The following is an 18,891-nucleotide window of genomic DNA, read 5'->3' as shown; positions in this document are numbered from 1 at the left end:
AACAATATAGTAGAAGAGTCAGCGACTTGCAGCTACAATACAGAGGCACTTGTAAAATTAGTCCAGCTAATAGGTACCATACAGAGTAGTAGCTATATCACAAGGAAACATGAATGGTCTACAGCTGGTAAGTTTCACCACGGATATGTAGAGAAGACTTGTCCAGCGAAGGTGTGTAAAAGAATAGCGTGAGTGGTCTGCAATTGGCAAGTTGTACCACTGATGTGAAGGGAAGACTTGTCCAGGCGCAGGCATGGAACGGAGTAACGAGAGTGGTCTGCAATAGGCAAGTTTTAGCACTGATGTGTAGAGAAGACGTGTCCAGGTGCAGGCATGGAACGGAGTAACGTGAGTGGTCTGCAATAGGCAAGTTGTACCACTGATGTGAAGGGAAGACTTGTCCAGGTGCAGGCGTGGAATGGAGTAACGTGAGTGGTCTGCAATAGGCAAGTTGTACCATTGATGAGAAGGGAAGACTTGTCCAGGTGCAGGCGTGGAATGGAGTAACGAGAGTGGTCTGCAATAGGCAAGTTGTACCACTTATGTGAAGGGAAGACTTGTCCAGGTGCAGGCGTGGAACAGAGTAACGTGAGTGGTCTGCAATAGGCAAGTTGTACCACTGATGTGAAGGGAAGACTTGTCCAGGTGCAGGCATGTAACGGAGCAACGTGAGTGGTCTGCAATAGGCAAGTTATACCACTGATGTATAGAGGAGACTTGGCCAGGAGCAGGCAGGTAACGGAGGTGGCGAGAGTAGTCTGCAGCGGGTAAGTTCTACTACTGATGTGGAGAGAAGACTTGTCCAGAAGCAGGCAGGTAACGGAGGTAGCGAGAGTAGTCTGCAGCGGGTAAGTTCTACTACCGATGAGGAGAGGAGACTTGTCCAGAGCAAACGGATAACACGAGCAGAAACAGGAAACACCTCAGAGTCTCAAGGAATGAGAACCAAGAACAGGCAAAGGTAATAGGGCAACAGGTGCCTTAAGTACTGAGAGGTGATTAATTAACCAATGACACTAGAGGCGAGGTATAAACAGTTCAGGGTTACTGCACATGCGCAATCTTAGTCAAGATGGTGGACAGCCGCGGCTCAGGAGAGGTGCCGGCAGGAGCGAGAGAGACCCATGTCCCAACCTAGAGGCACTAACAGTCCGGTGAGTGACAGCTCTTAAGAGAAGAGTTAAGCCAGGTGAGACATGACAGAAATGAACCACTTGGTCCTGTTCTCCAGAAAATGTCACCTGCTGATGACATAGAAGCATATCTGGTGTCCTTTGAGAGACTTGCAAAAAGGGCAAAATGGCCTCCTAAAGATTGGGCTGAGAGGCTGGCGCCATATCTGACTGGTGAAGCTCAGCGAGCGTATATGGATCTAGATGAGGAACAGGCCTCTGATTATTTGTGCCTAAAGTCTGAGATATTGGCTCGCATTGGAGTTTCCGGGCCAGGCCGAGCCCAGCGCTATCACCATGGGCGCTATGTTAAAGAAAAACCGGTCAGAGCACAAGTGGCTGAGCTTTCTAAAATTTTAAAGAAATGGCGGCAGCCTGAGGAGAATTCGCCTTCTCGGATTATTGAAGTTCTGGCGATAGATCACTGCATCCGAGGGCTGAACCGCGATTTGCAAAGGTGGGTTATGCAATCAGACCCACAAACTTATGAAGAGCTTGCCACCGTGGTAGAAAGGTTTTGTGCGCTACAGCAAATAACTAAAGAACCTGCATTTGTGCCAAAGCCGCTGCCACGCCAAAATCCAGGTTTGACAATCCTTGCTACAGGGCCCAATGGCAAAACTGCTACGGACAGAGGGCCAGGTGCAAAGCTTTCTAGTCTGAAGTGTTTTGAATTTGGTAAGCTAGGCCACTTTAAGGCAGAGTGTCCTAAACTATCGGAACCCATGGACTGTTCCGTGGCACATATTGGGCCTGCTTTTCCAAGCTGTTTTACCATGAGTCCCACATCAGGAAGTCCTTGTTTGTTCCGGGTGACTGTGCTAATCAACCAACCTTGTTCTGGCCTTGGTTGACTCGGGGAGTGAACTCTCATTGGTTTCCAGCTCTGCCTTACCCGAAACCATAACTTCTCGGTTGCCCAGGGTGAAGGTTCTTTGCATACATGGCACGACAGAGGAGTATGAAAGAACAATACTACCAGTCACACTCAAAGACAAAACTGTTATGGTGGTAGCTGCCATAGCACCTAAACTCCCATATCCACTCATTTTGGGGCGAGACTTCCCACTGTTTAATGATGTCCTCGGTGAGCGGATCCGGCCGGATATGTCGGCAACTGATGCAACGGTCGGAAGCCCAGTCTTAAAGGAACCGCCTAAAGATCCACAACATCTGGACATCGATCTTTGGGAACCGCCAAACCGGAATGCCATCCTGGGAGTCACAGCAGGAGTTCCACAAAAGCATCCACCTGCGGGGAAACATGGACAGTCCAAACTAGCATTGGTCGGTGATGTTGCAGATGAGCCCACCCCGCCTGTCAGTGAGGATACGGACTGGGTCTCCATGATTGCTGTGCAAGTATACGGTTTTAAAACATTTACCATCCTGACAATAAAGCACCATAAAAAGGAAGAAGTTGTTCGCATGTGCTTCTGCAGTAGCGGGCTTTTGCCACAATATATATATTTGTATTATATAATTTGGGTGATTTATACATATATTGCGATCACATGTTTACGTGTGTATTACAGGGACAATATAGAAACATTTTCAAGAAAGAAAGTGAGGTACGCTTGCAGAGAGCATGTCCTTCCTGACACAATGCATCTTATATTAATGGGTTTGTTCCAAGGGAACAAAAATATGCCACTGTGGAGAAAGAATGTCTCGCCATAAAAGTATAAACATGTATGCTGATATATTTCCCCACCTCAATTCCCAAAATTTATTTAAGCCCCTCCAACTTTTTACTTTTTTTCAAAATACTTCTTGTTTGACTATCATTTATGTTTCGTAACTCAGTACCCCAGTCAAGTATTCATATATGCCATACATTGTTGATTATTTAACTAACTCATTCTGCAAAACAAAATCTTGTTTATTGTGCATAATCTGGGACATAACTGTGCCTATCACATGGCAGCTAAGATTGCCCCCTGTCCACTGTCTGTTCATTATCCTACACATGGGTATTTTAAAAAAAATTGTGGGCTTGTGCGCATGTGTACAATATTACAGCTTGCCCCACCCCCTCCATGTGATACCTCACAACATGTTGATTTTTTTGAATCAGAATAGAGTGTGATGCGCGCACAGGAAGGGGGCGCACTACATGGGGACATGGCACTTCAGACTCTCTGGGCATGCTCAAGTCACCTTTCCCCTCCCTTCGCATAAAACAACCTTTAATGTTGCTCATACCTGTATAGGAATTAATTCTCAAAGTGAAGACTGAGAATGTATTCTGAGACTGCCAGATGCAGTCAAGAATTTCTCCAAAGGCATTTATTTTACCTAGATTCAGCAAACTTTAAGTCCATCTAGGAATACAGTTTAGCTAATTATTTTAGAGTTAACTAAGTGGGTCGCTAAGTGTGTATTAGGGGCCTTCAGCAGTTATTGTAATAAGAACAGAAGCATTTAAAAATGCTTCAATATCATACTTGTCAACTCTCCCGGAAAGTCCGGGAGACTCCCGAAATTCAGGTCAGGCTCCCGCAAGAGCTGGCATTTCTCCCGCATCCCGGAATTCCCTTGTTAAAATGACACGATTCTCGGTGAATCGCGACATTTTGGCCCCGCCCCCTGCAACAAAACATAATTTTACTCATGTGGGCGTGACCAAAATGATGTGATTCGAGGCGCCCGCCCGCCCCCGCCCGTTAGTCGCGACCCTCTCCCGGACGTCGCCTACTGAAAGTAGGCAAGTATGTTCAATATTATAATATACATTTTTTTCTAATGCAATGCTATATACATTATTTTTATTGATTTCTTAAAAAAGGAAGGTGCTTCATTATATGTGTACCAATGTTTTACTCACTATATATGTGTGGTCTACAATTTACCAAAAATGCACCATCTTGTATAAAGCATGTATATATTGACATGTTGTGAATTTGAACTTCAATGTAACTTCAATTACACAATCAAAAAAAATCTGTGATATTGGATGGTAATATGGGAGTACAAATGTAGAACAATGTGTTTGTGCTAAATGTTCACAGACAGATTATAAACTGTGAAATTAGGATCCACTAGTTTAACTGTGTAAAAATTCAGCTTATTGTTCAGCCTTTGACCTGCAGTATAACAAACACAGTCCTGCGCGGGTGGCACAACAAGTGGTTTAGTCCTCTGGGGACTCAGCACCACTGATAACTCATTTGCCCAGGCAATATTTATTTTGTTAAATTGCAGCAATAAGTGATTTTAAGGGATTAAAAAGAAAAAATCAGGCCTGCTGCCAAAAATTGAGGTCATTTTAATAAATGGGCCCCCGTTATGTTTCCTAAATCTTGCCATTTTTAGGTCACATCATCAAAATATGTTAAAAATAGAATTATTGAAGGACAATCAGAGTCATTTACTTACACAAATTAAGTTGATGGTTAGACAGATGTCCAATATAATTACATACCTCCCATGCCTTACACGTGTGAACTTGACTGATTAGGAACATTTGTATTTGAATAAATTCTGTCTTTCTTAAAGGGTTGGTATACCCTCTTATTTGTAAATGCTGATCCTTGCTTTTGACAGGGATTGGTAGCTGTGTCTTAAAAATATAATGGGAAGTCAATGTAAGTCTCCCACAACCAAACAAATGCTGCCAATCTTGAACTAAAACGCCAAATCGAGACATCAAGAGTGCATGCAGAAGCTGGCGAGCCGGTAAGCGCGCAGGGACACTGCACTGGCCTGGCGAGTGATAGGACTCTTCTTACCACTGCCAGACAGTATCGCTGGGGAGCTGAGCTATTGATAAATAGTGACAGATTTGCTGCTATATAATAAATAGACACCTTTGTTTCTAAATGTTATACACTTTGTAAAGATTCGCTACATTCCAATCTAACCCCTTCCGTCTGTCATTATTAGTTTTATACCTTACAAATGTTGTACTTGTCTGTTTTTTCGTAAACGTATTTCTCCCATTTAAAATGATAAATAATAGTCCAGCAAAGCATGGGCCTTCAACTGCGTTTATAAAAATGTGCTCCTGTATGTAGCAGCAACAATGGACTGCTGTACAAATTACATAAAATGAAACAGTTTCAAGATACCCACAGACCTGTAGCAAAGACAAAATATGATTAATGTAATGGTTAATTTCTTTACAGGGCACCAGGTCTGCTTCCCTATGAGCCATTTACCATGGTGGCAGTGAAGATGTTGAAAGAAGAAGCCTCTGCTGATATGCAGGCAGACTTCCAGAGAGAGGCAGCGCTCATGGCAGAATTTGATCATCCCAACATTGTAAAGCTTCTAGGTATGGATAAAGATCAGAAATAAGATGGCAACTAATAAACCAACGTGATAACTGTACCTAGTATGAGGCCAAAATCAGAATTTAGTACAGAGCACAGAACTTGCCCTATGTCATACATGTGACAGATTTTGTTGGTAGAAAGCTGAAATGCTGAAAAACTATCAAATATGCCTAAAACCTAGCCCATTTAGAATGTAGAACATGTTCCTAGCCTCTGCATAGAGTCTCACTGTATGTACGTTCTCCCTGTTTGCACATTCACCGGTATTATACTTGCATGCGATGCAGAGGTCTAGCAAGGACCTTTGACACCTGAACAAGCACCAACCTGTTAGTACAAAAGTGTGTGCATGTTGCTGTAGAGCAGGGGTGTCCAACCTTTTAGCTTCCCTGGGCCACATTGGAAGACGACGAGTTGGTTTGGGCCGCACATAAGATACACCAACAATAACGATAGCTGATCATCCAAAAAACCATAGAAAACATAGTTAACATATATATATATATAAGAAAAAAAGTGATATATATATATATATATATATATATATATATATATATCACTTTTTTTTCAAATCCCCCTATACTTACCTTTCAATCGCCCTGCTCAAAAAATCCTCTCTAGTTATTATACTATAATCACTTTTTGTATTGTTTCGATGCAATATCAATAAAGTGCATTTAAGCCAGGCATTGTATATCAGGGTGCCCTGACCAGGCCTGCGGTACCTGACATATACATCACTGTGACCCCAAATTGTGACCTGTTTTGCTAATTACACCACTATGTTAGTTAAGGGATAACAACTTATAATGGGCCAAAGAGAATAATATATAATGCCCCTTTAGTATTACAAGTAGAAGTATGTAGCAGGGAGATAAGGTCCATGATGCTCCAGGACCAGGTGACTTTTATTCACTGGTCAGCGTCCCTTGAAATAATAAAAAAAATCCCCCTTAACTTACCTTTTAATTGGCTGGTTCTCCTGTCCTCTTCTCTTCTTTTCTCCAATTCTGTGCTGCTGATTGTTCTTCTAATGCGGGTGACTCCTCTGTGATGCGCTCCGCAATGGATGTTGGGCGTGATGACATCACACCCGACATTCACTGCGAGCACCGCACGGAGGAGGAGACAAGGGAGGGAGTCGGAGTACCAGCTGACGTGACCGCGTGACCGCAAGGTAAGTATTTTCTTTTCTTTTTTTTTGCAAGATTTTTTTTTTCCATTAACAGTGCTGCCCCCTTGCCACAACCAAAACTCCTTCTGGGCCACATTTACAGGCGTGCTGGGCCGCATACGGCCCGCGGGCCGCGGGTTGGACAACCCTGCTGTAGAGCATATGACATTGTCAGTGGAGACATAGCCAGTGTACAAAGGGTATTCCTAGAGGTTTCAAAATGCTGGGCCTCCTTCCAGCAACCTACTCATTCAAACTCCTTAGCCATTGTGTAAAACAGGGGTGGAGTGATGAATTGCAGTAATGTATACACCAAAATTAGCAATGCTAAGCAGTTAGAAAACAAATACATTTATTCCAGCATAAATACAATATATTTCAATATGGTATGTAAAAGGCTTATACATAATATATATATATATATATATATATATATATATATATATATATATATATACATACAATCGATGCTCACTGTTTCAGTACATTGTTCTGGTTGTGGGTAGGACCCCACTTGCCCTAGAACAGCCTGAATTCATCTAGGTGCTGGAAACATTCCTTAAAAATTCTGGTCCAGAAACAAAGAAACATCCTCGCACCATTATACCACCAGCAGCTTGAACCATTGATACAAGGCATAAAGGTTCCATGGATTCATGTTTACCCCAAATTCTGATGCTATGATGCGAAATGCTGCTACTGTGTACATTTCACAGCAGAAAGCGAGATTTGTCAGAACAGACAGTACTTTTCCAATCTCTAACTGTCCAGTTTTGGTGAAAAAATTGTAAAAAAATTACTTAAGGAGTAAAATAATTTCTGTGGTTTTCAGGATAATTCAATGTTTGTTTTCTTAAATAGGCATAACAGACCAAAATGGTTTATGTTGTAAATACAAATTCCTGCCTAATTTCTACTGTTAGGTCTCCAGCAAACTGTTAGGTTTTCTCTTTCATATGAGAAGGACCATATGCCTGTCCCCACCATGACATAATCTGCCCAACACCATTTGATTTCATATCATTAGGACACAAAACTATTTTGAAAAAGTTAGGCAGGCACACTAATAAAATTGACTCTGTTTATGGTGCCCAAAGTTTGTATTAAAAGCCCATACAGATAGACTTACCTTATAGGTGATTCCCACCTGTTAAAATGTTCTTCATTGTATACTCAGTATATGAGCACTGAGGGCCTGAGACATTAAGGAAAGAAAGGCAAAAAAAAGAGTAAATATTCTCCGGGACAAACCATGTTACAATGCAAGGAGTGCAAATTGGTTTATTATTTTGAACATAAGTTAAATACTGGCTGTTTTTTCATGTAGCACACAAATACTTGATGGCTTTATTTTTACACTGAGATTTAAAGTTGATCTAAGACATGCCCTACCCCAACTATTAATCTGTCCCCACATTTTAAATTTACATCCCCTCCAATGCATCATGGTTTTGCCAAGGTGCAAAGTTACCCTTTTTTATGCTTTGCTCTCCTTAGTGACTCAGGCCCTGAGTATTCACACTAATAAGTAAAGTCAGGTTTCGGCTGTCAAATTATCCTGTTATTCCATTTAGTTAAATGTTAGAAATATGTTAGGGATGAAATAAGATGATGACAGAAGGTGATTATATCCGACGTGTTTCATCACTCACCATGACTTCCTCAATGTGTAAACAGAATGAACATTTCAGGGATCTCTATAAGTAGGGTGTGGGCAGTGTCTTGTGATCAAAACACATGTGTGTCAAGTTCAGTAATTAGAAGCAATTCAAGCACACCTTACTGTGATCTCTGTTAGTCTGTAGAGACGCAGCTAATGATAATGGATTGCTTTCCCATTTATTAAAGTTAGTGTGGGTATTGTATATGCGTACAGGTGAATGTCTGTAACACCCTAGAAACAATGCTTAATCAATTGAGGTGCATTAGTGAACTGTATTGTCGTTTAATGTTAACTATAACAATGGGCAATAAAAATAGATTAAACTTAAAAATTAATATCCTGGCACTAAAACACTTGATTATCTGCCATTTCCAAACTAAATACACATTAGTATCTACATTCCAGAATAGAACTCATGGTAGGATAAAACAAGATAGATATATAGTGAAAAGTTAAAAAATGAAAAAATGTAAAAAAAAAATAACAAGATGATCCAAAATGGTAAAAGTGGGGGATTAAATAATCAAAATTAAACAAATTAAATGTAAAATAAAGAAAGAAATAAGGAATATTCAAATAATTGTAAAATTAACTGTAAAATTAACTAAAGATGGTGTGTGGTGCCTTGATAAGGTTATATGGGTCTGGGTCTTATTTCTGATCTAGTTGGCAACTTATATTATGTCTTGGGTGTTGCAGTTTGAATCATGTCCAAGATGGTTGGGCATGGTGATCTAGATATTGGAAGAAGTAAATGGAAAACAGATTACCTAACTAGTTTCTGCACCACAAAATCTAATTTCTGTCCTATAAAGCTTCTTCATAAAATTTACCCCTTTTCCAGTTCTTGGGTACCTTCTGTATCGCAATGAATTTAGTGTCTTTTGGATTGCAATTGTGTATTTATTTATAGTGTTGTTATAAATTATGTTTCTTAAATCCTCTCCTAGTATTTCTCAAAAGTTTGTAAATCTTCACTTTCAAAGTGCGCATGGCCTGCCTATATATTGTTTGTTTATGAGATAAATTACATTCTGTTTATTGCTTGTTATATGATCTCTTATCTCCTAGTTGCGTCCTGTCATGTTGGATTTGAAGGACGTAGTAGATTTTGTTTGTGAGTAGTGTAGAAATTTACAGTCATAGCAGCTGCCCCAATGGAAAAGTCTAATGTGTTCTGTGTGAGTTGTCTGTTGGTGTTCTGGTCTCTTTCAAGTGATTTTTTACTAATTGTTGCTGTAAGTTGTGTTCTCTTTTGAATACCATATCTGGGTGTCTGTTTAATATATTTTTAAGGATGTCATCCTTCATGAGAATATTCCAATGTTTCCTCATGATTTTCATGAGGTTGATCGACATACTGTCGTATTGTGTGATGAAATAAACTTTTTTGCTCTCAGTGTGGGTTGGACCAGACATCGTCGTCTTCCCATTTGCTCATAAATAGATTTGGATAAATCAGAGCAAATCTGGTCCCCATAGCTGTGCCAATGCGCTGAATGTAATGCTGGTTCTCATACCAGAAAAAGTTATGCTTCAATACAAATTTGATAGCTTTGAGTAGGAAATCTATCTACTTGTGTGGTAAATGGCTATCTTTACTGAGGTAATGTTGTGCACTATGTATACATTGTCCATATTCTATCATGGTGTATAGGGAGGTAACATCACTTGTGGCTAACCAGAAGTCATCTTGCCAGACTATATATTTTAGAATTTATAGCATGTGTGCAGTATCGCTAATGTATGATGGTTTGATGGGTATCTCTTGCAAAAAGTGGTATATATTACGAAAGATTGGAAGCAAAGGAGTTGATTCAAGATATAATTGGTTTGCCTGGTTGGTGATTGATGTCTTTATGTATTTTGGGCAAGTAATTAAACACTGGAATAACAGGGTTGAGGTTATACAGGAAGTTATTTTTTGGTAAGGATATTCGATGTAAGGCCAATTGTGAGAAGAGTTTTCAATTCATTCTGGAATTCAGAGGATATATTCTTGCATCACCTAGTATCTTTAAAACTTCTGTGTGATAATCTTGCCTATCTAGAATGATTAGGCAGCCCCCTTTATCTGCTGGCTTGATCACTACATTGGAGTTGAATTTCAGGTTATTAAATGCTTGTACTTCTGCTTTGTTGAGATTCGATGGTCACTGGATGACTCCTTGATGTTTTTCAAATGTGCTAATATGTGCTGATATAATGGCCTTTCATGTAGCTGGAGTAAAACATGGATGGGGGTCTTAAGGCAGTATTTTTATATGGATCTATGTGTGTGCTGTATTGTTGATTCACTGAGGGCTCTAATTTGGATTGCATGACATATTTTTTGAGGGTGAGTACACTAGATTGCCATTGTAATTGTCCCCATCAGGGCATAGCTGAAATATGTTTTATTACGTATGATCATGTATATAAATACAGGTAGGCCTTTGAATAATTTTTATGCTAAATTTGAGTCCTAATTAAAAAGAAAACCCCAGTAGGCATCTTATTTAATGCATTATTATATGCGTTAGGGAAAACAGTACCGCACTGTATAGCGCAAGAAAAAGCTGAATGTGTACGTAAAAGGAATTGCTGCAAATGTATTGAACTTGATTATGAGCCCAGGTCAAATATCTGTGGATGTTGATGTTGAAAGCTATATTTTCCTCTGTGTTATGGGACCGCTGTGCTTATGTGTGCCAGAATCGTAAGAACAGAGAATGCATTGCCATATCCTGTATATAAATATCAAACATGCAAACTACATAGTTGCTGACTATCCCTAATTTCCAAGGGCAGCACTAGGTTTTAAACATTTGTCCCTAGAATGACTCTGTTTGTCAATACTAATCTAATATATAACTTTTGTGTCTAAAAAATTTTTTTGTTACATTTGTCCTTATGCTATGAGCTTTATAAGTTAAGATGTTTGAAAAGAGGTATTTCAAATTTAAAAGTGTATGTTATATTGTGATTCAGAATTAAACGCTTTGTTTGACTAATGACAAGAATTGATTGACCAATTTGTAATTTCATGATGAGCTAACCATGCTGTGGGAAGCAGAACAAATAAAAAAGTTATGGTGAAACGTGACGATTATGCAGCTGTCACCTTTATTATAATAACTAATCAGAAAGATCATCAATGTGTAATATTACACAAACCGATCATGCACATTCTCTTGTTTGTGGTCAGCTGTCTTTGTAATCACAAAGTTACTGCCGTCATTCCCCTTGAGTACTGTAAACAGCAGCTGGATGGAAATGTCATATATTTCTACACCAGCTCTGGCAAATGTACAAATCTCTGAACAAGCATTACTTCACTCACCTATGCCAATTAAAAATATAGGGTCTATTTATTAAAAAGTAGCGATAGGGCTGGATTCTATTTCCGCTTATTGCATCAATATAAAACATCTTATCTTCATGATTTACCAGGAAAATATTGTAATGGCAGCTGAGTGACACTTAGATGCCTGGCAATACTGACTGGCAGTGGTAAGAGTAGTCTTAACGCTTTGCCCAGTCAGTTTGGAAGGCTTTTACTTCCACTGGTAAAAAAAGAAAAAAAAGATATATATATATATATATATATATATATATTGTGGCAAGAGTTCCTTTTTTGTGACACAGGCACCCTCAGGCAGGTGATTCACACACTGACATAAAACAGTACTTTAAATAAACAATACTTTTATTGTTGTCTCACAATAAACAGCAACACTTTGTCAGAATGACACCAGGCAACACTTATTAGTCCCAGCTACCCTCTCTGGTCACCGGCCACTAACTGGCGTTGGTCAATGCACATATGCACAATACAGTCTTTTATAGCTGAGACTCCTCCCGCAGTCTTGGGTTGACAGACAGGTGACACTCCCACCCTGCTTTTAAAGGAAGTCTCCTCAGGTGCTCTGTAATTCCTCTTCAATATAGACACCCCTGTCAGCCCAGCTTTTAGCTGTGAAAAAAACAGTCAAAGCATATAAGTAAGGTCACATTTTATACCTTTACTTTGTCCCACATGTCTCAGACCTGTATATCTCTGAAACTAGGTGCACTGCTATACCTATATGTAACATGGTCTGCAGCCTTAAGCTGTAGATTCCACAGAACATCACCTGTCTAAGCAGGAGAGGTGTGGCAAATAGGCCTCTTTGCTACAATATATACTGTATAGTGTGGCAAAAAGGCCTATTTGCCAAACGTCTTCTGCATAGGGACAGGTGATATCCCGGGAAGTCTGCAAGTACAAGCTACAGAAAGAGTTAAGCTCTTTCAGACCAAGAACCACAGGTTTGATACACACATGTGAAGAAAAGGATTTAATGGTGTAATTAGACCAAAGGGAGAAGCTTTGTGTATTTATCGTGTCTTTTCAGTTCTAAGGGACGACTGATGCTGAACAATTCGGTCAGTGGCTAGAGACCTGGACTGTGTTAGGTAGCATTAGGGTCAAATGGAGATGTATACAACTTGATGTTGTTTACTGGTGTCATCCTGATGGAAGTATGCTTTTCATTGTGAAGGAACAATAAAAGTCCTGACTTCTGTAACAAGTAGCCTGTGACTGATGTCCATGTGTGCATCACCTGAGGATACCCCATTCATTCCCAGGTGTATGTTTGTATGTATGTATATGTGTATGTATGTGTGTGTATATATATATATATATATACATATATATATATACATATAATATATATAAGCCTAGCGGTGTGTGTTAGTGTGTGTGTGTGTGGAAAAAACTATTTTCTCAGAAAGGGCTCATCCAATTGACCTGAAATTTGGTATACTGACATTATTTGGCAAAAAAAATATAATAGTGAAGTCAGTTAACTTCCATAATCCCCCCCTTCCCCCCGTGGGAGGGGTAGTAAATGTTAAATTACGAGTTGAGGGCTCAAACTCTTGACTCCTTCCGGAATGCCAAGGCACAGATTAAGATTGAAAGTTGGAAGCATTATTATGCTATTGAGAAATCTGAATGTTAAGAGAGGAAGGTGCAATGGCACTCGATTAGTAGTGACAGCACTGAAAACGAATGTGATACAAGCAGAAGTTTTGACTGGCTCTGCTGAAGGAGAGAAGGTGATGATACCTCGGATTGACTTATGTCCATCCAAAACAGGACTGCTGTTTAAGCTAAGACGGCGGCAGTTCCCTTTGAAGGCGGCATTTGCTATGACCATTAACAAGTCACAGGGTCAAACACTTGACCGTGTGGGTATTTATTTACCAGAGCCTGTCTTTGGTCATGGACAATTGCATGTCGCATTTTCACGAGTACGGAGAAGCAGTGATGTGAAAGTGCAGGTTATGAATACTGCCCTTCAAGGAAGACTGATTGAGCACAGCGATAAGGTGTTTAGCAGAAACGTTGTGTATCGAGAGGTTTTAGAACAGTAAGACGATGGAGATTAAGGATGTGGCGATGAAGATGAATGATGAGGTGGTGACATGTGGGCAAAACCACGTTAAAAAAGGGTGCTTACGGTGGGAAGTAACGCTCTTCCCCTGAGGAGGCCTGGCCTAGCCCCAAATGCATGACAAGAACCTTTTTAACACCTTAAGTAGCTTGATTTGATTAGAATGCATGAGTATCATGCACAGGTTAACTTGTGTATATATATATATATATATATATATATATATATATATTTATAATGGCAGTAGAGAAGTGACTATGTGGCATATCACTGTATGAGCCCACTTCGACTACTACTGTATATGTATGTATGTATAAAGTATATTCCATGGGCAAACGCAGGATTATAGAGAAGAGTATCCAGGCCATGCCGACAGTGGACGTGACCGGTATGCATAGGGATGTGGCTATAATTTTAGACAGGGCTTGGCTGCCCTCCAACTCTTTTTATCCCCATCATACACCTAGGCAATGCTGAGTGCACTACTGTTAGTTGCACACCGCTCTCCCTTTTTGAGCATAGCCATGTGAATCAAGATATTCCTCCCAACAGTCAGGACAAAGTCCTGACTGAGTGTGTCAGAACAGTTGCTGCATTCAATACTTGTTCCTGCTACTTTGGTCCTAAGCTCAGTTGCTGCTTGCCCGGATCCTGGAATGTTTGGTCCCTTTTTGGAAAAAGGACAGGTACATGAATAAATAAATAAATCCCAGCAGAGTGAACACAGTAGGCTTCCCTTCCCCTAAGCATCCCGTTATTAAATCAAAGCCCACCCACCCACATTTTATAATTAGGCCTCCCAGCAACCAACCTGGGCAGTAAATTAATGTTATTCACCTTTAATAAAAAGATCCATTTGCCCCAAACAAACCCAACATTAAATTATTAGTATTTGCATTTAATAAATAAACCTATTTCCTCCCAAATAATTAGCATTCACTTTTAAGTAATAACAATCTTTCTCCCCAAACTCAGCCACACATTCAAATAATAGCACCCAAACCACCCCAGCGTTAAATAAATAGTCCAATCATCCCACCCTTAATAGGTCCACCATAACCCCACTATTAATTTAAATATCCCCAACCTTCACCCCACCAATAAATTAAAAGTTCCCACTCTCAATCTACTATGAAATTAATATTTTGCACCCCATTCACATTACATAAAATACCCCCCTTACACTTACATTAACATCCTGTTTCCCTTCTCCCCCACACTTATATTAAAAGCCCCTCCAAGCCTATGTTTACAAAGGAACTATTGTACTTATACATTGGATCCCCCACTTACAGTAAAAGCACATGAGAACCCCCCCTTCCCCCACACACTCACACACTTACCCTCTTCATCTAGTGCTGGGTCTTTGGTCCTTCTGCTGTACACACGGGACATGCAGGCAGTTGGAGAAAAATGGGCGGAGACACACAGCAGGGGAGAGAGGGGAGGGGACACACAGCAGGGGAGAGATGGCTGTGAACAGTGTAGACAGTAACGATCTGCACGCAAGCTGCAAAGTGGCTGGACCTGGGGGCATGGTCCAGCCACCTCAAGCACACAGTGCCCCAGGCTGGGAGAAGGGTTTCCAGGCACTAGGAACCCCCACCCATGGGTTTGCCTATGTATCCTGAGGTGGAAATAGCAATACAAGGACTCCCATCATGATGCAAAGCATTCACCAGTGAAAGTTTACTTTGGCAATATTATAAGTTTGCCACATATTTACCTGGGAAAATAATACTGCCTTTTTTTCCCATTTCTCTAATATGTCCTATGTATATTGCCTCACCTCGTCTCTGATAACCACCTTCCAGTTCAGCCATCAAGACTTCTCATGTTACTAACCACTTATGGAATTCACTTCCATCCCCAATCAGACTATCCTGCAGCCTTAAAATCTTTAAATGGTCTCTGAAAGCCCATCTCTTTGTTAGAGCTTACCCTACTCCCACATATACTACCCACACTAATGCACACTCACACCTGTTCCAATCTCTACTCTGAGCCACACTCATTTCACTTATTTCAGCGTTGCCCTCTAAAAATGTAAGCTCTCTTACAGCTCTCTGTTTGTGTTGGGGTTTCCAGGACCTCCAGTTTCATACATACTAGTAGGTTTATTAGCTACTGTGTATGTTTTTCTGTGCAAGGGAATTTAGATATAAACTCCAATGGGGCTGCCGAAGACTATTTTTCAAGACTGCAGAAGGTATTAACTATTTTATAGAGAAAAAATATTTACTGAGTAGATGATTCTTTCTCTGCATTCCAAAATGAGGTCATCCCACTAATAGTACATGGTCTGATATTAGTACAACATTAACTAAAAGCACACATTGCAATTTTCTTTTGTTAAAACCATAGTGGAATGCAATTGACAAAATCGCAGCCACAGTTTGCATAGAATGAGATCATGTGTGTGGCTTGTTTTCCAGACTTTTAAAACACTTCTATGCATATCTAACAAGAACCACTGGTATTTCCACACAAATTAATCCAATATGGTGGATTGGGGTGTTGACCATGTCTCGGCAGTGTAGGACTGACAAGAGGGCAATAGGCCTTCAGGTCATTCTTGTTTTTACAGATTAGTAACGACACAAAATTAATGATGTTGCTTTGAGTGCAATGCTCCTGATATTGCTTTAAAAAAATGACTACATTTTAAACCACTAACCAGGGTTTCTTTCAATATGGGCTACAGTTGATTATCAAAAGGTTAGCATTACTCAGCTATTCTCCTACTCCATGAGCTAAATTTACTGAAGGGCATTTTTTCGGGTACTTTTAAACCACCACCTGAAAAAAACAAACTGCCTAAAAGTGGTTATATTTCAAAATCGCCATTTAGTAAATCTAGCCCTTTTGTGAATCAGCTACACATTTTTTCTTTCTTTCCCAAGCAAATAAATTTATACACACATACATACATACATACATACATACATACATACATATATATATACATACATACATATCACATTTACAAAAATAGCAATTAATGAACACAATTTATTATACTAAATTAAGTGATGAAGATATTGCTTATAATACAAAGTTTATTATCTTTTTTTTCAGGTGTGTGCGCTGTTGGGAAACCAATGTGTCTGCTTTTTGAATATATGGCCCATGGAGATTTAAATGAATATTTGCGCCACAGATCACCAAGAGCTTTAAGCAGCTTAAGCCACAGTAGCCTTGCTGCAAAAGTCAGGCTGTCGGACCTGAATCCATCTCCTCTCTCTTGTACTGATCAACTGCATATTGCCCGTCAGGTGTCAGCAGGGATGGCCTACCTCTCCGAAAGGAAGTTTGTACATCGAGACTTGGCCACCAGGAACTGTTTGGTGGGCGAAGACATGGTGGTTAAAATAGCAGATTTTGGTCTTTCCAGGAACATATATTCAGCTGATTATTACAAAGCGAATGAGAATGATGCGATACCAATCCGCTGGATGCCTCCAGAGTCCATATTTTACAACCGTTACACAACAGAGTCTGATGTTTGGGCTTATGGTGTTGTCTTGTGGGAAATATTTACCTATGGCATGCAACCATACTATGGCATGGCTCATGAAGAAGTCATCTATTACGTTAGAGATGGAAATATTTTGTCATGCCCAGAAAACTGTCCATTGGAGCTGTATAATCTTATGCGTCTCTGCTGGAGCAAGATGCCCACTGATCGTCCAAGTTTTGCTTGTATCCATCGCATTCTGGAGCGTATGTTTGACAGAGCTGTTTCAGCTGAAGTGTGAGGGACGTGTCCCAGTGTGGCATAGTATCTTGATTTATCCTTATAACACGTGCATTGTTCATGGTATGTGTAGCCATTAAAGACAATGTCATACAGTACATGGACACTGGACCAGCAGAGAAGTACATTATTTTCCCATAAGCTTTGCTTCTCTGAGGGGAAAAACACTCTATAAAGGAAATGTCTGTCTCATTTTAAGAATCAAAAATGAGAGTAAAGACGCCAGCAAAGCGGCTTGCTTTTTTGCAAGTTTTGCTGTGGTTTGAACACTGTGACGGATTAACAACAGGGCCCTGAATCTAAAGACATTTTTATTTCCATTCAGTGAATGAATTATATTGCACACCTGTTATGTAGCAGCATAAAAGTCTAAAGTATTATTCTTAATATATAGTATATGTTTGTAGTGAATTTTCCCACTAAAGGTTTTGCAGGAGCAGAAAGCAAAAACAAGTTGCTTGTCAGACTAATGAATCTTCTAAAATACCCCATTCATTCCTAGATTTTCATAACAGTGAAGCCTGAAATACTGTATATTAAAGAGCAAAGCACAAATAATAATTGAAATAAGTATAATGATGTGACTGCATATTGAAATTACAATATAACGGATATAGCAGTCCCAGAGTAGGATTCATGATCATATTGGGATGTCTACCTTTGATATTTCTTGTTTCCTTTCCCTGATATCTATAAGGGGGGAGTCCATTACCTGAAACTCCTGCTGTTACATTAATATATTCTTTGAAGTCCATAGACTTTACATGGGCACAGAGAACCCAAGCTGTAAAAAAGGATGACTTTAAGGTACCACATCCATTCAGTCAGATTCGTTGCACACCTCCTATTCCCAAGCAATGTTAATGCAGGAGGTTCCATAGGAAGGACCCTTATGTATGGGTATTTTTTTATAATATAAATCTAATGCAGCAGTATTTATGTCTACGAGTCAAACTTATGTGATCATTTAATTTCAAAGTAACTAACGACCTTGCTTATTTCCACCACAGTAATCAGGTTAAATTACTAAGCAACGATATCCAGATTAACTGTATGTTTTATTATTTTGTCATTTGTAATTCAGCTCAATGAACATTTTGTCACTTTTGAATATTTTTTTTATTAATAAACAGCTATTTAATGAAATGCGTGATCACATTAATTTTTAATAACAACAGAGCTCACTGGAATTCATACTGCAGTAACATTATATAATGGATTTAGGAGGCAGATCAAAAATTTAACAGTCTAGTGTGATCATATAGAATACAAATGTATTAGATAATATACTGTAAATTATAAGGATATTATAAGTCACTTTGGAGATCTGTGACCTCTCTTAAAGAATATGACCCCCAAGTTATTCCTTATAATTCACACGTTTTCCTTATGAACACATCAGAAGTCAATATTTACACCAATATT

General features: G+C 39.6%; 1 protein-coding gene across 2 annotated transcripts in view; it reads left to right on the top strand.

The window, feature by feature from the left end:
• MUSK (muscle associated receptor tyrosine kinase) overlaps positions 1–18,594 on the top strand; it is a 121,575-nt gene extending 102,981 nt beyond the window's left edge. For both annotated transcript variants that reach the window (XM_075210899.1, XM_075210898.1), the window contains 2 exons: positions 5,300–5,448; positions 16,788–18,594. In XM_075210899.1, the coding sequence (XP_075067000.1) occupies positions 5,300–5,448; positions 16,788–17,467 (829 nt within the window). In that variant the 3' untranslated portion in view covers positions 17,468–18,594. The remainder of the gene's footprint in view (positions 1–5,299; positions 5,449–16,787) is intronic.
• The last annotated feature ends 297 nt before the right edge of the window (positions 18,595–18,891 follow it).

Source organism: Mixophyes fleayi, chromosome 1 (genome assembly GCF_038048845.1).
Source record: "Mixophyes fleayi isolate aMixFle1 chromosome 1, aMixFle1.hap1, whole genome shotgun sequence".
Classification (NCBI taxonomy): Eukaryota; Metazoa; Chordata; class Amphibia; order Anura; family Limnodynastidae; genus Mixophyes; species Mixophyes fleayi.
Note: the sequence above shows the minus strand (reverse complement) of the source record. Positions and strands in the feature narration are given on the sequence as shown.